Source organism: Cucurbita pepo, chromosome 13, assembly GCF_057944985.1.
Source record: "Cucurbita pepo subsp. pepo isolate OVF chromosome 13, ASM5794498v1, whole genome shotgun sequence".
In the NCBI taxonomy this organism is placed as follows: Eukaryota; Viridiplantae; Streptophyta; class Magnoliopsida; order Cucurbitales; family Cucurbitaceae; genus Cucurbita; species Cucurbita pepo.
In genome coordinates, this window is record NC_141810.1 from 14,226,806 (window position 1) to 14,248,575 (window position 21,770).

Below are 21,770 nucleotides of genomic sequence, written 5' to 3' on the forward strand. Positions count from 1 at the left end.
AATAGGATTTTGTTTTTTATTGGTCTTATACAAATAATAGTATTTATACAAATAATACGGTGATTGAGAGAACGGTGATTGAGAGAACGGTGATTGAGAGAACGGTGATTGAGAGAACGGTGATTGAGAGAACGGTGATTGAGAGAACGGTGATTGAGAGAACGGTGATTGAGAGAACAGTGATTGAGAGAACAGTGATTGAGAGAACAGTGATTGAGAGAACGGTGATTGAGAGAACAGAACAGAACACAGTGATTGAGAGAACAGAGAGAACAGTGATTGAGAGAACAGAGAGAACAGTGATTGAGAGAACAGAACAGAATACAGTGATTGAGAGAACAGAACAGAATACAGTGATTGAGAGAACAGAACAGAGAGAACAACAGAACAGAATACAGTGATTGAGAGAACAGAGAGAACCGTGATTGAGAGAACAGAACAGAGAGAACCGTGATTGAGAGAACAGAACAGAGAGAACCGTAGAACAGAACACAGTGATTGAGAGAACTGAACAGAGAACAGAGAGAACAATAGAACAGAATACAGAACAGAATACAGTGATTGAGAGAACAGAACAGAACACAGTGATTGAGAGAACAGAGAGAACAGTGATTGAGAGAACAGAACAGAGAGAACCGTGATTGAGAGAACAGAACAGAACACAGTGATTGAGAGAACTGAACAGAACACAGTGATTGAGAGAACTGAACAGAGAGAACAACAGAACAGAATACAGTGATTGAGAGAACAGAACAGAACACGGTGATTGAGAGAACAGAACAGAACACAGTGATTGAGAGAACAGAGAGAACAGTGATTGAGAGAACAGAACAGAGAGAACAACAGAACAGAATACAGTGATTGAGAGAACTGAACTGAACACAGTGATTGAGAGAACAGAACAGAGAGAACAGTGATTGAGCAGAACAGAACACAGTGATTGAGCAGAACAGAACAGAATAGAGAGAACAATGATTGAGAGAACAGAACAGAGAGAACAGTGATTGAGAGAACAGAACAGAACACCGTGATTGAGAGAACAGAACAGAGAGAACCGTGATTGAGAGAACAGAACAGAGAGAACCGTGATTGAGAGAACAGAACAGAACACAGTGATTGAGAGAACAGAACAGAGAGAACCGTGATTGAGAGAACAGAACAGAGAGAACAGTGATTGAGAGAACAGAACAGAACACAGTGATTGAGAGAACAGAGAGAACAGTGATTGAGAGAACAGAGAGAACAGTGATTGAGAGAACGGTGATTGAGAGAACGGTGATTTGAGAGAACAGAACAGAACACAGTGATTGAGAGAACAGAGAGAACAGTGATTGAGAGAACAGAGAGAACAGTGATTGAGAGAACAGAACAGAATACAGTGATTGAGAGAACAGAGAGAACAGTGATTGAGAGAACAGAGAGAACAGTGATTGAGAGAACAGAACAGAGAGAACAACAGAACAGAATACAGTGATTGAGAGAACAGAGAGAACCGTGATTGAGAGAACAGAACAGAGAGAACCGTAGAACAGAACACAGTGATTGAGAGAACTGAACAGAACACAGTGATTGAGAGAACTGAACAGAGAACAGAGAGAACAACAGAACAGAATACAGAACAGAATACAGTGATTGAGAGAACAGAACAGAACACAGTGATTGAGAGAACAGAGAGAACAGTGATTGAGAGAACAGAACAGAGAGAACCGTGATTGAGAGAACAGAACAGAACACAGTGATTGAGAGAACTGAACAGAACACAGTGATTGAGAGAACTGAACAGAGAGAACAACAGAACAGAATACAGTGATTGAGAGAACAGAACAGAACACAGTGATTGAGAGAACAGAACAGAACACAGTGATTGAGAGAACAGAGAGAACAGTGATTGAGAGAACAGAACAGAGAGAACAACAGAACAGAATACAGTGATTGAGAGAACTGAACTGAACACAGTGATTGAGAGAACAGAACAGAGAGAACAGTGATTGAGCAGAACAGAACACAGTGATTGAGCAGAACAGAACAGAATAGAGAGAACAGTGATTGAGAGAACAGAACAGAGAGAACAGTGATTGAGAGAACAGAACAGAACACCGTGATTGAGAGAACAGAACAGAGAGAACCGTGATTGAGAGAACAGAACAGAGAGAACCGTGATTGAGAGAACAGTGATTGAGAGAACAGAACAGAACACAGTGATTGAGAGAACAGAACAGAGAGAACCGTGATTGAGAGAACAGAACAGAGAGAACAGTGATTGAGAGAACAGAACAGAGAGAACAGTGATTGAGAGAACAGAACAGAACACAGTGATTGAGAGAACAGTGATTAAGAGAAAAGTGATTAAGAGAACCGTGATTAAGAGAATAGGTTCAGGTTTAGAAGATTGATAAAGGTTCCGGTGGTTCCGGTCTCACTATCTTTTGACTTCCAGTGAACGATCTAGAATAAGGAGTCTTGCTCTTAGTTTACAGTCTTCTTTATAAAGAATGAATAGGGACAGATTCAGTAATTGATAGTACATTTTTATGTTAAATTAACTATTTAATCGATATCGATAAAGATGAACAGTTTCAACATTATTTAAAAAGGCGTTAATAACACTAGTTACTAAATTTTTAAAATTTTATTTTAATCCGTTACTAATTTGATTGATAGATGAACAGTGTTTATGTGCTAAATAATTAGTACGTGGATTCAAATTTTCAATAAAAAGAGAATATTCAAATTTTCAATCAAACGAACAAAAATAAATCGTAATATATATGAAAATATTTTTAAATTTACAAAAAATAATAAATTTAGAGTTGACTTAAAATTTAAACTACAATGATGAACTATAGCACACAAAGCGCGTCTACACGTGAGCTAAAAGAGGTGCGCTTACACGTGTGACTTAGTGTTATAATAGTATAAAAAGCGCGTTTACACGTGAGTCATCTATTCTTCTAATGTTTAAGAGTTTATTTTAATCATTTAGTATACCTACAAATAAAAGCATGAAAAATCATTTAGTATACCTATAAATAAAAGCATGAAAATGAGATGTCTATAGGTAAATAACGTATTTTTAACAATTTTACCATTTAATTTTATATTTATTAAATATTATTATTATTTAATTTTATTAAACTAAATTAAAATAAGTTTAAATTTTTAGATTTTTTAATTTTTTATAATTAACCTTATTAATTATTTTCCCATCAATAATTTTAACAAAATTATATAAATAAGAAAGGTAAATATTAATAGAAATAATAAATAAAAGGTAAGTCCAAAAACTAATAATTAATTAATTATATATTCTTAAAAATAAATCTCCAATTTTTACTAGTCTTACAAAATGGATGCGATTCTCTATTTTATAGACTAATTACTAAATTTTTAAATTTTTAAATTTTTATTTATTTATTTTTTTTGTTTATGGGCGGAATAATTAGATGTCGGATTCAAATTTTCAATCAAACAAAAAAAGTATAAGATATCGTACTGGGCCGGTCCTAGGCCAATCATCCCATCCCACTTATATATATTAACTTATGAAAATGTATATAATTTATATTAATAAAGACGGACACTTTAATACTAACCTTTAATAAAACGATATTAACAGATATTGTACTATACTGGGCTGGTCATCCCATCCCATTTAAAAAATTTTACCAAAAAAATAATAAGTTTGGACTAAAAAGTGTAGTGGACGGAAAATTTAAACTAACTTGACGATGTTCCTATGACTAGTACCGCTGCAGCATTCCCTCCCATTTGGTCCACTTCCGCCGATACGGGTTGTTCCTATGACTAGTACCGCTGCAGCATTCTCTCCCATTTGGTCCACTTCCGCCGCCAATACGGGTTGTTCAGCTAATATCGTACTGAGTTGAATTTAACCAGTAGTGAATTTTAAGTTTTGGTTTAATTTTTTAAAATTTTAAAAATATGTTTGCACGATTTAAATTCAAATTATTATCATTATTAATTAAATTTAAAATTTAAACTTATAACCGAATTTAATAGCTTATTTATTAATTAAATTTAAAATTTAAATTTATAACCGAATTTAATAGCTTATTTTTTTTATATTTTTTTTTAAATTATGGGTTTTGATGGTATGATATATTTATTTGTTATTTATTCTCAATTTTTTTTAATAATTTATTTTTTATTAATATACTTTAAATATTATAGTCATGTTTGCATGATTTAAATTCAAATTATTATGATTATTAATTAAATTTAAAATTTAAACTTATAACTTAATTTAATAGCTTGTTTTTTTTATAATTTTTTTTTTAAATTATTGGTTTGGATGGTTCTAATATATTTATTTGTTATTTATTCTCAATTTTTTTTTTTAATAATTTATTTTTTATTAATATACTTTAAATATTATAGTCATATTTATCTTAGGTGTAACTAAAATAATATTTGATAGATTTTAATTTTCAATTAAAAAAAATAGTTACTGTTACCACTAGAGCTTATTAAAACTAAAACCGATAAATATTAAGTACATCAATATCCTTTAATTTAAACACAAAATTTGAATAAATGAAGAGACGATTTGCATCTGATGATCCGATTCAACTTGTTAGCCTAACCACGTCTCGAGTTTTCTATTTTACCGCGTTTATGTTGAGGTCAACTCAAGGCCAAGAGGGGAGAGCAATTTAGACCATTCACGTGCAGTTTTTCTCGAATTGCCACTTCCTCACCGAAAACCTATTTTTCCCTTTCTCGAAAACCATCGTATCCCATCTTTCCCGCCGCTTACTTTATTGCGTTTTTAACATGTGTATTATAACAGTAATAAAGACTCTGTATTCAATTGTAAGCTATACCGACAACCATTAAGTTAAGACATATCATTGCCGATAAGATCAGTCGGGATGAATATAAGGACAGGACAAAAGGTAGCTAGAACACCCCAACAACACATAAGTCAAAATGGTGGGTTTTATCCGAGGGTATGAAAGGACAAAAATGCCCTTGGAGGGAAGGGCAGATCTGACCGAATATTTGTCAGAGACCCAAAATAGACAAGACGAATAACCAAAAACGAGGAAGGGTTGGGTTGGAAAAGTAATTGTTGTTGACCCACAACAGGATTCGGTTAAGCCTTAACCATGGTTGGAGGAATTGAGACACCCTGAACTATGGTTACTTTTTTACCGCATCAATCTTGATTTCAGCAATTCATCTCAAATAATCCCAACAATTTTGACTGTATCATTGTTCCTTGTTTTTTTTAAACGTAATTATTATAATTATTTTTATTTTATTTCGAAACATTAATCTTTATATTATATTTAAAAAAATCATCACTCATACGTCAACACCAACGATATGTTTTCACATAAATCGACTTATATGGTTTGTAAGAGTAGGATTGAACGTAAGAGTCACGCATATCATATGTTTTCACATAAACCGACTTATATGGTTTGTAAGAGTAGGATTGAACTTAAGATCCACGTACATTATATGTTTTCACATAAACCGACTTATATGGTTTGTAAGATTAGGATTGAAAGTAAGATCCACGTATGTCCTTGTTTTTTTAATGTAATTATTATAATTATTTTTATTTTATTTCGAAACATTAATATTTATATTATATTTAAAAAAACCATCACTCATAAGTCAACACCGACTATATGTTTTCACATAAACCGACTTATATGGTTTGTTATGTTTTCACATAAACCGACTTATATGGTTTGTTATGTTTTCACATAAACCGACTTATATGGTTTGTAAGAATAGGATTGAACGACTATATGTTTTCACATAAACCGACTTATATGGTTTGTAAGAATAGGATTGAACGTAAGACTCACGTAAGCTGTCGATCTTAATTAAATATTTTTTTAGAAGTAAATTTGACTACGTAGTCTCATGCGCAATATTCGAACGTCGAAACAAGTGTTGAACTCCAGCTAAAAAAGGCAGGATTGCCATCAATCCCTTATTAATATGTTACCAAGTTATAAAATAGTCGAAGCAATTACATAACTCAATTTATTAAAAAATATATATATATATATATATATATTTTATTAAAATTAAAATTAATAAATATGTGATGACACGCGGGTCAAGAGGAGAGTGGGACAGTAGCGGGAAGGGAAAAATAAAAAATAAAAATAAAAATTCCACAAAAATGTTTTAGAATCCGGTAAATAGAATTTTAAAATTAAATTGTTATTTAATTTAACTTTATTTATTTAAAAAAAAATTTGAAATAACAGATGAAGGAAAAGGACACCTGAATGAATGGCTGAATTTATGGTTTTTTTTGAGATGTGGTTGTTAGAGATCTCACAAATAAATAAATAAATATTATATATTTTACGAAATATATAATATAAATTATATATTTTTCGAAAAATATCGCCTCATTCTTTTTCTAACTATAAAGCGTACGGAAAGGAGAAAGAAATGGTGTGTTTTTTTTTTTTTTAAAAATTATTTACAATAATATTTATAAAATTAATTTATTAAAATAAAGTAATATTTAAAAAAACCCACGATATTTTTGTCGATGGAATTGACTATGATTTAATATAATAAAATCATGTAAAAAATAATAAAATTATGTAAATGTATTACTAATATATATAGTTTAGTAGCTTAAAATAGAAATATTTTTTTTAAAAAAATATTATTTTAAAATTGAAAATTTGAATATTGTGTAGACAAAAAAAACAATTGGGTTAATAAAAGAAATTCTGTTTTTTTTTTTTTTTTTTTTTTTTTTTTTTTTTTTTTTGTAATATTAAGGAAAAAAATCTGAAAAAAAGAAAAAAAGAAAAAGGAGGCGGAAGACCATATAAATACATCTCACAGTTTTGTCACTGGCAATTAAAGTGAGGTCGGCGAGGAAGAAAGAGTTTGAGGCGGGTGTTGGTGAAGGTGGAGGCACTTCATTTCCAGCTTCCTTTCTCTGTACGGACGTCTCTTTCACAAATTTCTCTTTCGATTTTCTTCTTCTGTTCTTCTTTCTGTTACAATTTCACGTTTTCAGGCGAGTTTTTCATTTCTCCGGTGGAAAATTTGAACGGGTTTTTTTCTGTTGTAATTGTTCGGTTTTGTGATTTGAATTCTGGAATTTAGTCGGATTTTGTATCCACTGCGTTAGAATTACTAAATTAGTCTCCACTTTTTGTTGTTGATTTTCTGCCTATTTCGTGATTTTGGGGAAGGATTTGGTTAATTGTTGAAGAATCGGAGTGGTGTGGGTTTGGATTCATGAGTTTTTTGTGAATGTTCATCGAATTTGAGTTTGGGGGTTTACTGAAGTTTCATCCACTTCGATTGAATAGATATATGTTTTGGTTTATGCTGATTGTTTCATTTTCCTCTTTCTCGATGAACTGGTGGATATTTGTGGATGATTTCTGATATTTTGAATGGTTTAGATTCTTTTTGTTCTTATTGTTCTTCTTTTTATTTGTTTGTTCTTCAGTAATCAGGGTTGAGCACAGGGGCTCTTTGTTGCTTTTTTTCCCCAATTTGTGTTCATCTGCTTTGTTGAATTCATTTATCTGTGAGGTTTTTGATTGAGAATCAATAAGGAAGGGAGGCTTGTTTTTGAGAGTTGGAGGACTTTTTCGGTTTCGTTATGACAAGAGGAATGGATTCAGTGATTGAACCGATGAGGAACCATGAGAAGTATTTAGATTCTCAGCTATGGCATGCTTGTGCCGGTGGGCTGATTGAATTGCCTACCATCGACTCGAAGGTAGTGTACTTTCCTCAGGGCCATGCCGAGCATGCCCAGGAGAATGTTGATTTCGGGGTAGCGCAAATTCCTTCGCTCATACCTTGCAGGGTATCTGGCATAAGACATATGGCTGATTCTGAAACTGATGAGGTTTTTGCTAATATAAGGTTGATTCCATTGAGGAACAATGAATTTAGTTTGGATGATGATGATGAGCTAGGCCACAATGATATTAGGACTCGGGAGAAACCAGCCTCGTTTGCTAAGACGTTGACACAATCTGATGCAAACAATGGTGGAGGATTCTCCGTGCCTCGTTACTGTGCTGAGACAATGTTTCCTCGGTTGGATTACTCGGCAGAGCCGCCTGTTCAGACCATTCTTGCCAAGGATGTTCATGGTGAGATTTGGAAGTTTAGGCATATATACAGAGGGACTCCCCGACGTCATCTTTTGACGACGGGATGGAGTAATTTTGTGAATCAGAAGAAACTTGTTGCTGGGGACTCGATCGTTTTCTTGAGGGCGGAAACTGGTGATCTTTTCATCGGAGTTAGGCGAGCCAAGCGGGGAAATGGTTATGGAATTGATTATGAAACTGGTTGGGATCCAACTAATTCAGCCTCTCCACTTGTGGGGTATTCTGATTTTATGAGGGAGAATGAAGGTAGATTGGTAAGAAGAATCTCAAATGGGAATTCGAGCGGGAGAGTGACAGTAGAATCTGTCATCGAAGCTGCAATGCTTGCTGCCAGTGGCAAGCCCTTTGAGATTGTGTACTACCCGTGCACTGGTACTCCTGAGTTCGTCGTTAAGGCGTCTTGTTTACGATCTGCAATGCAGGTTCATTGGTATCCTGCTATGAGATTCAAGATGCCTTTCGAAACCAAGGATTCGTCTCGGATAAGCTGGTTTATGGGAACTATATCTTCTATTCAGGTAGCTGATCCTGTTCGGTGGCCTGATTCTCCATGGCGAATGCTGCAGGTTTGTTTATGTGAAGTTGTGAGCCTCAATCATGTCCCCCTGCCCCCATTTTTTGTATGTGTTGATTGCTTCAACGGTCGAGCGAGTTTCCCGAGGCTGATGTTCTTGTTCTAACTTTTGTGATATCTCATTAGGTGGCATGGGATGAGCCAGATTTACTGCAAAATGTGAAGAGTATCAACCCATGGTTGGTTGAAGTGGTAGTAAACATGCCAGCCATCCATGTCTCTCCATTCTCGCCACCGAGGAAGAAGCAGCGGTTTCACCCAGCAGAAACTGCTGTATTTGGTCATCTTCCAATGCCATCGTTTTCGACGAACTTCTTCGAAACAACCAGCTCGTTACAAAGTGTTACAGGTAATAACATTCCTGCAGGCATACAGGGAGCCAGGCATACTCAATTTGGACTCTCTTCACCTGACTTTCAGCTCAGCAAACTAAATTTGGGACCATGTTCTGCTGGTTTTAAGCACCTTGATGAGGCCACTCCTCTTCCTGGCAGCCCAGGTGAAAATATGTTCGGAGGCATGAAAAGCCCTGATAATTCTCATTGGCTAACGATGGGAAATAATACCGAAAGCTCGAAAGACAGCAAAGAAACAAAACCGGATCATATCATATTGTTCGGTCAACTCATTCTCCCTAATCAACTGATTTCTAACAGCTGCTCGGCCGATACAACGAATGCATCGTATGAAAACCAAGGGAAATCGTCGAATCCTTCCGACGGTTCTGGTTTATCGTCACAACAGAATGGTTCATTGGAGAATTCATCAGAGGGAGGATCTACCTCGTATAATGGTCATGAAAAAACCGGTTTTAGCTTGAACACTGGTCAATGCAAAGTGTTCATGGAATTCGAGGACATCGGTCGTACTCTTAATCTATCGCTTCTCAGGTCATACGAAGAATTGTATGGAAAACTTGCCAATATGTTCGGTGTAGGAAGCTCAGAGATGCTGAATTGTGTTCTTTATGAGGATGCACTCGGTACAACGAAGCAAGCGGGAGACGAGCCTTTCAGGTAATCTCGTGTTCATTGCCAATCAGTGATCTAAAAAAGGCTGTTAGATTTCCAATTGTTAGTTCATGTAGTATACTTGTGGTTTTTTACAGCACGTTTCTGAAGACGGCGAGAAAACTAACCATACTTACAGATTCTCGAAGTAGCGACAACAGTAAAACGTAGGTAAAAACGGATCTCGTTTCATTGTACAGTTGAGCTAAAACAGTTCATGTTATTGTTAGTTTCTTTTTTTCTCTCTTGGCATTGGAGAAGCCCAAATTTTGATCACTTACAGCTTGATTGATATGCAGCTGCTCCTTCAACCAGACAATAACTGGGCTTGTTTTTTTTTTTAATTGTTCAAAACTCCAGAATTTCTAGTAATGGATTCTCCTTTTTAGTTACCCATATTTACTGTTGAGGGTGAAAATGGTAGAAAAATTTACCAGACAGTAAAAGTAATTGGATGAGTCCCTGAGGAAGTGTCAGAGGAGAGACAGAACGAAGCAATCACAGAACATTGAGACAGAACAGGACATGACAGGAACCCATGCTGTCCCCTGCTTATTATTATCCATAAATAAATATATAAATAAATAAATAAAACTCAGAGAACGAGGTTGTCGGTGACATGAAGTCAACCAACCATGAAAGGCTGAGTGTGTATGTGTGGACAAATGATGGATTTCTTGTGTTTCTTAAGGGAATTGGTATTGGCTTTGGGATTGTAAAAAAAAACAGAGCAAAACAGAGAAAAAGACAATGTTTTTTAAGGTCTGGTGGATATGGTTTGAGAAAACCCAGATCCAAGAAAGAATCCATGGGGTTTCTCAAAGTCAACTTTGTGTGTGACATTGGTTTTAGGTTTGTTTTTTCTTTTTGTTTCCTTTTTTGTTCCACATGGGGATCTGAGAATCTCTCACCTCTCGATTTGGTATGGTATGGACAATTGTTCGAGTTAAGTTTGTGTGAGTTCGTGCATTCCTAACCGTTTCTTGCCTAAGTTGTAATATTATTTATGATCTTTTATGGAAGTTTCAAAACTACTTTTAGAATAGAAATCTGTTAGAACGTTGGATAAAAATTGAATCCTGAAAGAGTGTTGAGGTGATGGTCTATAATAAAAATTACTACCTGCATTCTAAGTTGTTAGTTGAACCTCGTTCATCGGCATGGGTTCTGAGGCATGGTAATCTCTTGCCAAACTCATACTTTCTTGATATTTGATAATAATGATAAAATGGAGTGAGAACGAAAACTTTTGACATGAATAAAATGAACGTCTTTAAAAACAAAATTGTGCGTGTAATTTGAGATCGTAAAATAGAAAATAGCGCAGCGCAAATAGTGTGATAATCGACAAGTTTATGAAAATTCAAAAATAGTTTTTAATAATTGGACTGACCAATGTGATCCTATCAAATATATCATGTCTCATCAGCTTTCTTGTAATGCCAGTGAGACGAAGATAAAGAGAACAAATGGAATTTCTGAAGACTCCAAAACTTTAGAACTAATAAAAAATCAAGCCTTAAATCTCATAGGCCCAGCAGCTTCCTTTCTGGTTGTAATACTTCACACTCATTCAAAGTCTAAAAAATTGACAACATCTAACCAACAAAGCACCAACAGCCAACAGGGTCATTTAAAAAGGGGGTTGAAGTTCTAAAGAATGTCTCTAGGGTTGCTCCATTCATTGTTTAACGGTGTAATACCACAGGGTTCTTCAAGTAGTGTAAGGAATACTTCCTTCCCCTCTTCAACTAATGTAGAATCTCAGAATCTACCATTTGGAGGCCTTGAGAATGACACACCGCCCAAAACTTGGCTGTAATAGTTCAAGCCCAAAGATGACAATATTTATTAGGGGTGGGTTTGAGCGGTTACAAAACAAAGTTTGAGATCACACCTTGGTTGAAAAGGGGAATAAAACATTCCTTATAAGAGTGTAGAAACCTCTCATAATAGAGACGTTTTAAAACCTTGAGGGAAAGCCCAAAGATGATAATATCTGCTAGTAATGAGCTTGGAAAACCTTGAGAGAAAGCCCAAAGATGATAATATCTACTAGTAATGAGCTTGACTTGCTAGTAGGCTTGGACAGTTAGAGAACCTCTTAAATGATGCCATAGAGCCTAAAGTTAATTGAAGTTACCACATATAATATCACCAAATAGGCAGTTTGATTGTGTATTACATGAGGTCCCAAACCGAGTTTTATTCCGAAACAGTCATCAATGTATGCTTCTTATGTTACAAATTACACAGGCAGCGCCATACGACAACATTGAGCTACCGAGGTAGCGGTAGCAAAGCCAGCAGTATGGCTTTCCATGCCTGCATTAACTGAATAAAAACAGACTACATCAGCTCATTCCTATTCATGGACAACATGGAAAAGCGAACATTTTCGAAATGAAAAGCAACCATGCGTAGTATATTAAGATAAGATACATATGATGAAGTATCACTATAACGCTAGTATAAGGAATTCAATGCATTAGTCGACTGCAACTTTGTAAAAAATTGATGATTGAGGAACATTTGTAGTTTGCCTCTTCTTAACTACAAGAAAACACGCCTGACCACTTCGAGTAGGACCATCTAAACGAGAAGTCCAAAATAAAAACTTCATCTCTTCAAGGAACTACGTAGAGTAGTTGCAGAGGGCCAGTCCTAGCGTCTCACTGATTTGGGGTATTATGATTCTTTCTAAAACAGATTTAAAAACGAATTTTGGGGTATTATGATTCTTTCTAAAACAGATTTAAAAACGAAATTTTGACGAGGATTCTGTTGAACACAACTCTCTGCTGAAACACTTGAACACTTTATTAAGACCAATCGAGAAGAGATTTACAAAACAGTAGAAACTACTCCTTTGTATTGCTTCGGGATGATGAATTAATTACGGTCTAGGGTATTTATACGAGATGTTAATCAATCTATTCCTAAAATTTCTCCTTCCTAACATACCTAAATTTATTCCTAAAATCCCTAAATCATTTTCCTATATTCCTAAAATCCTATGATATTTTAACAGATTCCTCTATTCGTTGCAAACCCGGCACCTCCCAGTTTAGCCATTCAAAAGGGTGAGTTTATCCTCAATTCAGAGAGAGGGGGAAAGTAACAAATAGCAAATTCTAACGATAAATAAGTGTTTTGAGGCCTTTGGAAGAACTACCCCCACGCACTTGTGGCTCACAGATGATTGTCATCTGGTTCATATGACAGAAAATTCTTCCTACTTTCTGGCATTTCCTTGATGTGCTTACACAGAAACATGGCTTTAGGCGAAGATGGCATAATTGGATTATAAACTGTATTCATCAATGTTCTTAAATGGCAGACCTCGTGGTAGAGTGTAAAACCTCGAGAGGAAAAGGACAGGATGCTTCATTATTACACTTCTGGTTGGCCTGATCGGTGGATGTTTAGAGAAATTACAAAGTTGTTGATAAGAAGTGAACTTACTAATAGCTACACCATACGGTGAGAAGGTAAATGAATTTCACTGGCAAGATGCAAGATTATAATTTTTATCAGGTAAAAATCAGTTCCCCAAAATCTGTTAGACCAATTGATCAGAGCAGATAAATGAATCATATATTGGATCCAACATGGTTATATGAGACGCAAGGGTGGATCCATAATCTTCATCTCTAAAAGACCAGAGATCGTCAAGGAAGAACTAGTGCGATAAGATTAGACGTATTGCAACTAACATTTAGCAACAGTTCCCATGGTGAACGAGCTAATAATATAGATATATATATATATTTTTGAAAAGTATTTCTTGCTTTATCAGATTGATCAGCGATAATATATTTCCTCAAAATTTCATCCATGAAAAAAATAAACAAATGATCCAAGGGCGATGAGAAAATGACCTAATTGTAGTAGAGTTCGAGGCCCATGCCGTCATGGATTTCGTAATCCTTCAGAGTAATATGATCCTTGTAGATATTGTACCATTTCTGAATCCGAATCTTCTCAGCTCGAGTCCCAGTCTGGGCCGCCACGAGCTTCTTCAAGTCACCGATGGTGTCGTCTTCGTTGCACTTCACTCTCACCTTCTTCCCCAACCGATCATTCAGCACCACCTCGATCATCTTCTTCTTCTTTCTCCCAAGAAAGCAAAACCCTAGGTCGTCTCAGAGTTCAACAGACCAAAATACCTAATGGAGGGGAATTTTTCGCTCGTTCGCGTTTTATTATATATTTTCCACCGCCTTCAAAACTCGGGGTCAATGGCGTTGACTGTGACATTCATTAGTTGACTAGTCGTAGTAGGAATACGACGTCGTATCGATTTCGAGTTTTAAATTATACTCATTATAATAATTATTAGCAATTATTAGTGAATTAGTGTTTGATAAAATTTTGATATAAAATTAGTGTAGTATGGCAAATGGCTCGGGAGCAGAAAGGTTCTTTTTTTTTCGGGTAACTCGGGAACAGAGTGGAAACGGGATAAGGCATGTAGTTTAGAGGATTAGAGCACGTGGCTATGAACCAACGACCTAAATGAGAAGTATTACGCTCATGAGCTATATTTTCAATTGACAAAGAGAAAACCATGCATTGCACTATTACAATGCTGGTCACAAATGGATTCAGTAACGTTTGAATAACGTTTGAAACTCGTGTGAAGGTAAAGATTCGAACCTTCAATAATAAAAAAAAAAGTGATTTTCTTCATATAATTTGAAACGGATCATCACGAACCTCTGTGGGAGGGTGAGACTGACACTTCCGACGTCTTCGTTTAGACTTGGCCCAAGACTTACCCGACAAACCATGGGCTTTCTAAAGGACACTCACTTCAAACGTGGCCATCTTAGCCTCAATATATGTATTCTTTGAGTCACACGACTTAGTGTACCCGTCGGAGTTCGACTCACAAGAATTCAACATGCAGGAAGACCATGGATAAATTCCACATAATGATATTAATGATATAAACAAACATTCATCATCATGTTACAAGGGAACAATGGGCACCATTATATAATACAATAGAGGATGTGAAGGTAACCCAAATCTGTTCTCCTTCTATCATCATATACAAGCTGTTCTAAAAGCTCCTACCTTTTCATCTTCAAATAATGCTTGAAATGTCCTGTGGAGTACTAAATTGAGGCTGGGTTCTTCAGAAGCTTCATCATGAAACTGTACTTGATGTCTGGAGAGGTCTTTGGCCGAGGCCAGTTCGCTCCTTCCGGTACCTTGATGGTTTTGAAACCCTGACCTCTATACAGCTTCGTAGCCCCGGGATTGCTCGTATCACAATGCAACGCAATTGCTCGGCACCCCCAGTTTCTGGCTTCGGCTTCTGCTTTGAGTATTAGCTTTTTCGCTATTCCCTTGCGTCGAAACCGCTCACGAACTGCAACATTTGATATGTATGCAATCCCTGTCCTGTCATAGAAGATGCAAAACGAGCAAACCGTAGAATGATCAAGAACTCAAAACTACATCATTCGATTGCGGGCGAATCAGAGTGCAGTTGAGAATTTAGGATGAAGCTCAAATTTTCAGACAGAAGTAACTTGAGATCAGCTGTTTATTTAGAGGAAGGTTATCATTGAGCTGCAATGATATTGATAAATGGTTTGTTGCTAAATGGATATGATCAATCTTAACTTCTAAATCAAGAGCAATGGATCCTGGAGAAGCTAGATGAGTTTAAGTTGAAGGGTATTGTTCTTGTTCCTCTCCTAGCCCGGCGATCAAATAAAAAGAAACATTGGGATTCGATACTTTAGCCCGACAAATACGATTAATTAAACAGACAACCTGTGAAATCCCACATCGGTTGGAGAGAGGAACGAAACATTCCTTATAAAGTTGTGGAAACCTCTCCCTAGTGGACGCGTTTTAAAAATCGTGAGGCAGACGACGATATGTAACGAGTCAAAACGGACAATATCGGTTACCAGTGAACTTGGTTTGTTACAAATGGTATTAGAGCCAGACACTGTGCGGTGTGTCAGCGAGGACGCTGGGCTCCCAAGGGGGGTGGATTGTGAGATCCCACACTGGCTGTGGAGAGGGGAACGAAACATTCCTTATAAGGGTGTGGAAACCTCTCCCTAGTGGACGCGTTTTAAAAACCGTGAAGCTGACGACGATACGTAATAGGCCAAAACAGACAATATCTGCTAGCGGTGAACTTGGTCTTTTACAAATAGTATCAGAGCCAGATACCGAACGATGTGCCAGTGAGGACGCTCGGCTCCTAAGGGGGTGGATTGTGAGATCCCACATTGGTTGGAGAGGGTTACAAAACATTCCTTATAAGTGTGTGGAAAACTCTCCCTAGTAGACGCATTTTCAAAAACGGTGAGGCTAACGACCGAACATAACGGGGCCAAAACGGACAATATTCTTAGAATTGCAGACTCAAGTATATCATTAGGCTGAAAACTGGATTGCTTCAAAACAACAATAGTTCTATTACTCAAGATGAACCAAGGTAATGTACATTACTACTCACCTTCTTTGTCGCATTGGTCCTTTTCTCGGTAGAAAATCGGCAACGGTATCGAGGGTCAATATTCCAGCAACATAGCCCTTGTTGAGGCTAACTTTTCCATCAAATCCTCCAATCTTGAAATCATCAGGTCCAATAAGGAATGCATCATCTTGTGAGCCACCAATGACAGCAACCAAACAAACCCTCCTGCAACCATTTGGCACAGACAATCTATATAACATAGCCACAAGCCTATCAACCCTCAACACAAAATCCAATGGGAATGAGTATTCTGGGAAGAAGGAGCTGCAATGAGTCTCTGCAACTTCCCAACAGTCCTCTATTCTTGCCTCTCTAACTGTTATCTCAGGAGTTACTGCTGGAAATAAATCAAAAACTTGACTGGCTTTACAAACTCTTGCACCTGGAGGATAATGCCAGAACAATCAAACACAAACTCCATAGCCCAACTAAATCATCAATTCATTGCACAATGTTCAGTTCTACATTTTCATTATAGCACCCTTGACATTTTAGGCAAGACAACAACATTCTATGGAAGCTATGCTCTATTATTTCCATTAATCTACACAGAAAACGACCAAATATGCATTTTCTCAGCCCCAAAGTTCATAATTCCATGAAACCGACGATTAAACAACAATAATACTCGCAAGAGAGGAAAATTTGACCAAACTAATAAAACACAGATCCAGAAAACTCCCAACAGTAGCTACAAAATCTGGAATCAGTAGAGAAAGGTAAATTAACGAACAACAGAAGATCAAAGGAGATACACACCTGGGCATGATTTGGGGGGCGAAAGAAGAGAGACGCCATGAGCGAAGGCAGATTTGTTCGAATTGAAGTTTCTGAAAGTAGAGGGAGTTAGGGAAGTGTAAGAAGAAGAAGAAGAAGAAGTCGAAGAGACTGTGAGTCCTAAGGATATGGCCCGCATTTCCAAAGCGATCCAATTCCTTCTCCGATTTTCTGTGTTCCTCAGAGTGTTGGATGAACAGTATAAAGGATTTACAGGCGATGGAGCCGCCACACGTGCGATCAACGTCTGAAGAAACGGTGGTGATCGCCCGAGAACTGTTCGTCGCTATGTGAATTGATGATGTGAGGTCCTCTCTCACGCACGTCTCAAGTAAAGGAAGCTCACTCACCTCCAAAATGAAGCAGAGATAAAAGAACATGAAAATGGTCCGGTCGAACCGGATAGCGCGCGTAACATGGACCGGGCCGACGGATACTCATAGAATTGACTATATTGGCTTTGTCGTCTCGGGACTACTTAGTGTGTGGTGTGTTAGGTGAACCCAATCCAGTTTTGAAGTTCTTTCATTGGAGGGTCCACGAAAACGAGCCCAAAATTTTTAGGGTGTTGTGCCTTATGAATCATCTTGATTTATGTACGAGAATTAGTATTATTACGGCTATATAAATGCTTGTCTAGCATTATTATCTTAATTTATGTACGAGAATTAGTATTATTACGACTATATAAATGCTTTTGTCTAGCATTATTTTGAGACGTAGAGTTATTATCATTTTGTATTTACCTAGAGGCAATTGGGAAGAACTGGAGTCATTTGTAAGGAAATTTTTTTCTCTTCGAACCACATAAATTTTTGTCTCTTTGTTAATTTCTGTTTGTAGATGTATGAGTACAATCGATCTTACTTCCACTTTCACTACATCAATTAGGTATCAGAGTATTTTTACTTGTGGCATTAGAGCGAAATTATGATAACAAAAACGACTGCAAAGAGAGGCAGACCATGATGTAGTTAACTAAAAGCAAGATCATACCATCAAGAAAGTTCTTATTTATGATACAAGGAATTCAGATGTAGCCTTCTGAATAATCCATAAGGATCGAATACCCGTATTCTCGACCATGAGTTCGTTCACGTTACATCTCATCATGATCATGGTGGTCGGGAAAGATAAGATCCATAAGATTTTTCTTCTTACAACCCCAACGACATCTCATGGAACAAATGGAGTTGAAGATGGACAATCTTGTGGAATGCAGAGATATTATGTTTGAGGTTGAAGGAGATTTGGAGAGCACAATTGCATAACCATCATCCATGTAGTCAGTTCCATCAGGGAATAGCTGCCACACCAGGCTTCCTCCTCCACTCCCTCCTTTCTTTGTTGAACCCAACAAGGTCTTGTATACCAAGTTAAGAACTGCGTCCCTGAAAGTCGAGTTGTATCCGGGATCCTTCGATGATACCCCGAACTCGGCGAAGATGACTGGCATGCCGAGATACTTCTCTGCATCCTCTATGTGAGCGTCCATCCATGATTTGGTGAATTGGAGATGGGTATCCGAGACGGATGGAGAAACCCTTTAACAACGAGTTCGTGTTAGAATCATCCAAGTTATATCATAAAAAAGGAACAGATTCTACTTCAGCTGCTAATGTTTTGGCATCCTACCATGTATCTGCATAAATGTGAACTGAAGCAAAATCAACACCAAGAACTTTATGGTTTCTGATGAAATCAGTTCCAACTTGTTGAGCATATGTATTTGGATTCAACTGAACTCTATTGGGTGTGGATGGGCCATAAAATCCCTCCAGACCAACCTCCACTAAATGCTTTGGATCCATGCTCTTCACAAACACAGCCATTTCTTGAATCCATCCCTGCAAATCCCCATTCATTAACATCAAATAACAATATTGGTCGCTTACTTATTTGTACGTGTCTCATTCTTCTGACGGTGCAAAATGTTGAGGATTGTTGGGAGGGAGTCCCACATTGACAAATTTAGGGAATGATCATAAGTTTATAAGTAAGGAAATACATCTCCATTGGTATGAGGCCTTCTGGGAAAGCCCAAAGCAAAGCCTGAGCTTATACTCAAAGTGGATAATATCATACCATTGTGGAGAGATGTGATTCGTAACACAAAGTGCCTGTTAAAGAAAGCAAACCTGTAGTTTGTCGCCAGAAGGATCCGATGTGCAACGAGGTTCGTTCATTAGTTCCCAGGCAAAAATGGTTGGATCTTCCTTGTACATTACGTTTGTGTATGTGTTCACTCTATTAAGCACCGTCTATATCATTCAGATGGAAGTCAAGAAATATCATTTTCATGCTAACAATAGAAGGACAGTAACATATCTTGGGAACTCACCGCAACATGAGCCTTATAGTAGCTTCTGAGAGTTGGATCAGAGAAGAAATCATCATCAGATGTCAAATTGAGGCCAGCAGCTCTTCCCCATTTCACATATTGTGCTTTGCCGCCGTATGCTTCCCAATTGTTTGCTAATGATAATATCAGCCTTATCTTATACTTCTTTGCTTCACTAATCACAAAATCTAATGCCTGCACTCCATGAAAAAAGGTAGTTACATTCGGATGAAATAGAGCTCGTGATGATAAAGCTTAATCATTTTGTTGAAGGCATGAACATGAGTGATTACGTTGAAACACAATTTTCTATGTTTTATTTCGAAATGAACTGTAAGAACTATGATCGGATTGTTTGCAGATATTAACTCTTGTTCTTAGCCAAGTACCTTGAAGACTTCTTCATCATACACAGATGGAGATTTTTGAAGAGCTCTCCACTGGCCATCATTGAAGGCCCAAGTCCTGCAAACTGTAAATCCCACAGAAGCAGCTTGTTTAAACACTTCTGTGACCTTTCCTCTTGTGGATTGATCCGCTGCAAATACCATCAACCAGTAAGTGTTGAAACCATTAACATAGAACGGTTGGCCATCTACTACAAATTGGTTCTGTCTTGTCTCCACCATACTCCAAGCATCATTCTTCTTTTGAACCACTCCATCAAACCTATATTGATGAACCCAAGAAAAAAAAAAGCATTTAAACCTTATTTTGATCATGAACTTTCATACTATTTTGGTCCCTAAATTCCATATAAAATCATGTCTAGGTCTATGGAACAAAAACATATGTTCAAATCGAATAATGACATGTTTGAAAGTGAGAATTGATATTGAAATGATAAAATAATCACCAAAAAGACTTTGAAATATGTTTTTAATCCTTCGAAAATCAAATTTGATCGTACAAAAATTGTGTTTTAAAGTGTAAAACCAAATACTAAATTGATTTTAAAGATAAGAATCCTGTTTTGGAGTGATTTCGAACCTAACCAAAGTGATTTTAATCACTCACTTTCAAACATGTACTACTTGTAGGCTCTTTAAACGAGAATATGATACAACAATAAAGGCGAAGAGACATAAATAATACTTACCCGTTGCTCATGTCCGAGTACGTGAAATGATTCTCAGGGACATCCTCAACTGAGAAATCAAATTGCTGATCATCTCCATCCCCATCACCTTCAACAAAGGATGAAACTGTATGCTCAACAGAGAATATAAAAACTGCTACCAGACCAATGAGTATTAAACTGAGCAATGTGGAATGAGCAGCCATTGTTTTGACTTCTCACTGAGAAATCCAGCACACGTTTGGACCACCATTTTCGAGCTATATATACAAATCCTGCAGCTAAAGCAACATTAGACGCAACAAAGAATTTCAGGAAAGAGTTAAACAGCTCCAAATCTTTGAAGGCAAGGCAAATTAGATAATGATATCCACCTTTCTTTGAATCTTTCAGTTTCAGAGATGGCAATGGCCGTAAGAGTAAAGATGCAAATGCTATCACTTCTAAGCTACGTCCCTCTACGAAACTGGAAGAACATACACAGAGAAAAGGAGTTAAAAGGTTACCGCCGTTGATTGTTTATTTGAAGCATGAAAAGGAATTTGTCGTTACTGTAGTTAGTGGTATGAACAGTGAAGGCATTGTTCTGAGTGGGACAGAACGACGAAGGTACGGAGCAGAGCGATGAGTCGTAGCTGCTGAAAATCACTGCTCCGCTTCTCTTCTTTTTCTTCAATTTCCTCTCGTTAAATGCAGCTCTCTTCGCTCCCCAACTTCGCACCAGATTCATTCATCCATTCGAAATCTCTCCTAGGGTTACGATTTCGATTTCTCTGTCTTTAAGGCGAAGAATGCAGCGGAGCGCGGTTCGTTCTCGAGGAAGAACTACCACGATCCGCCAACAGCGCCGCTCATCGACGGCGTGGAGATTACGAAGTGGACATTTTACAGAGTTCAAGCCACTCTGCTTTTCCTCTACGTGGAGATTGTGTTGACGGTGATCGGTTACAGATTGCAATTCGATGGTGTCGGCAACATGGATGTGGATGCAGGAGGTGGAGTTGGGATTCTCGGCGTTGCTTGAGCGTTTGGAGGAATGATCTACGTTATTGTTTACTGTACTGGAATTTCAGGTTCTTCTTCCTCTCTCTTCGGCTTAAAGTTGAAGCTTGAACTTCTTTTTCTCATTTTCTCCGACAAAAGGAGATTTTTCTTTCATTTTCTCGGCTTCCAAGCATACAAATTTCCACGCTGCGTCTATGATATTATCAGGCACCTTGTTTTGGCGCGTAAACCTCAAAACCGTTGTAAACCTTTCTCAGCGGAGTTGGGATCGTTAAGGCCATCCACAAGCACCGCCGGCGGCCGCGTCCATGGGCCCATGGATAA

At 37.2% G+C, this 21,770-nt stretch overlaps 4 protein-coding genes across 7 annotated transcripts; 1 reads left to right on the forward strand and 3 right to left on the reverse strand.

Annotated features, from left to right (window-relative positions):
* Positions 1 to 6,824: 6,824 nt before the first annotated feature.
* On the forward strand, positions 6,825 to 10,130 carry LOC111809439 (auxin response factor 16). Of its 2 annotated transcripts, none has more exons than XM_023695904.2 (4): positions 6,825 to 6,951; positions 7,472 to 8,716; positions 8,851 to 9,740; positions 9,833 to 10,130. In XM_023695904.2, the coding sequence occupies exons 2-4, from the start codon at positions 7,628 to 7,630 to the stop codon at positions 9,903 to 9,905; spliced, it is 2,052 nt and encodes a 683-aa protein (XP_023551672.2). In that variant the 5' UTR covers positions 6,825 to 6,951; positions 7,472 to 7,627; the 3' UTR covers positions 9,906 to 10,130. The 2 variants fall into 2 exon arrangements, with proteins under 2 accessions (XP_023551672.2, XP_086985737.1); XM_087129611.1 differs by having other exon boundaries at positions 6,872 to 7,030.
* Positions 10,131 to 11,858: 1,728 nt separating this feature from the next.
* Positions 11,859 to 13,921, reverse strand: LOC111808024 (ubiquitin-like protein 5). 2 transcript variants are annotated; one of them, XM_023693788.2, is made up of 2 exons: positions 13,616 to 13,921; positions 11,859 to 12,059 (listed from the first exon to the last, which is right to left on the reverse strand). In XM_023693788.2, the coding sequence occupies exon 1, from the start codon at positions 13,835 to 13,837 to the stop codon at positions 13,616 to 13,618; it is 222 nt and encodes a 73-aa protein (XP_023549556.1). In that variant the 5' UTR covers positions 13,838 to 13,921; the 3' UTR covers positions 11,859 to 12,059. The 2 variants fall into 2 exon arrangements, with proteins under 2 accessions (XP_023549556.1, XP_023549555.1); XM_023693787.2 differs by having other exon boundaries at positions 11,859 to 12,068; positions 13,616 to 13,920.
* A 721-nt stretch (positions 13,922 to 14,642) lies between these two features.
* On the reverse strand, positions 14,643 to 17,363 carry LOC111808158 (GCN5-related N-acetyltransferase 4, chloroplastic). The gene is made up of 3 exons (XM_023693978.2): positions 17,005 to 17,363; positions 16,225 to 16,627; positions 14,643 to 15,146 (listed from the first exon to the last, which is right to left on the reverse strand). Exons 1-3 carry the CDS (start codon positions 17,159 to 17,161, stop codon positions 14,858 to 14,860), a joined length of 849 nt encoding a protein of 282 aa, XP_023549746.2. The 5' UTR covers positions 17,162 to 17,363; the 3' UTR covers positions 14,643 to 14,857.
* Positions 17,364 to 17,993: 630 nt separating this feature from the next.
* LOC111808549 (mannan endo-1,4-beta-mannosidase 6) lies at positions 17,994 to 21,135 on the reverse strand. Of its 2 annotated transcripts, none has more exons than XM_023694613.2 (8): positions 20,994 to 21,135; positions 20,816 to 20,907; positions 20,463 to 20,716; positions 19,753 to 20,032; positions 19,364 to 19,558; positions 19,161 to 19,283; positions 18,658 to 18,869; positions 17,994 to 18,566 (listed from the first exon to the last, which is right to left on the reverse strand). In XM_023694613.2, exons 3-8 carry the CDS (start codon positions 20,645 to 20,647, stop codon positions 18,122 to 18,124), a joined length of 1,440 nt encoding a protein of 479 aa, XP_023550381.1. In that variant the 5' UTR covers positions 20,648 to 20,716; positions 20,816 to 20,907; positions 20,994 to 21,135; the 3' UTR covers positions 17,994 to 18,121. The 2 variants fall into 2 exon arrangements, with proteins under 2 accessions (XP_023550381.1, XP_023550382.1); XM_023694614.2 differs by having other exon boundaries at positions 20,463 to 20,722.
* Between the last annotated feature and the right edge of the window lie 635 nt (positions 21,136 to 21,770).

Coding starts and splice junctions, on each gene's coding strand:
- LOC111808158 (XM_023693978.2), bottom strand. CDS start 17,161: ATGCGGGCCATATCCTTAGGACTCACAGTCTCTTCGACTTCTTCTTCT. Junction 16,628..17,004: donor GCCCCCCAAATCATGCCCAG/GTGTGTATCTCC, acceptor ATTATCCTCCAG/GTGCAAGAGTTTGTAAAGCC. Junction 15,147..16,224: donor GGACCAATGCGACAAAGAAG/GTGAGTAGTAAT, acceptor CTTCTATGACAG/GACAGGGATTGCATACATAT.
- LOC111809439 (XM_023695904.2), top strand. CDS start 7,628: ATGACAAGAGGAATGGATTCAGTGATTGAACCGATGAGGAACCATGAG. Junction 8,717..8,850: donor CTCCATGGCGAATGCTGCAG/GTTTGTTTATGT, acceptor ATATCTCATTAG/GTGGCATGGGATGAGCCAGA. Junction 9,741..9,832: donor GCGGGAGACGAGCCTTTCAG/GTAATCTCGTGT, acceptor GGTTTTTTACAG/CACGTTTCTGAAGACGGCGA.
- LOC111808024 (XM_023693788.2), bottom strand. CDS start 13,837: ATGATCGAGGTGGTGCTGAATGATCGGTTGGGGAAGAAGGTGAGAGTG.
- LOC111808549 (XM_023694613.2), bottom strand. CDS start 20,647: ATGGCTGCTCATTCCACATTGCTCAGTTTAATACTCATTGGTCTGGTA. Junction 19,284..19,363: donor ACTATAAGGCTCATGTTGCG/GTGAGTTCCCAA, acceptor TGAATGATATAG/ACGGTGCTTAATAGAGTGAA. Junction 18,567..18,657: donor CACATTTATGCAGATACATG/GTAGGATGCCAA, acceptor TCGTTGTTAAAG/GGTTTCTCCATCCGTCTCGG.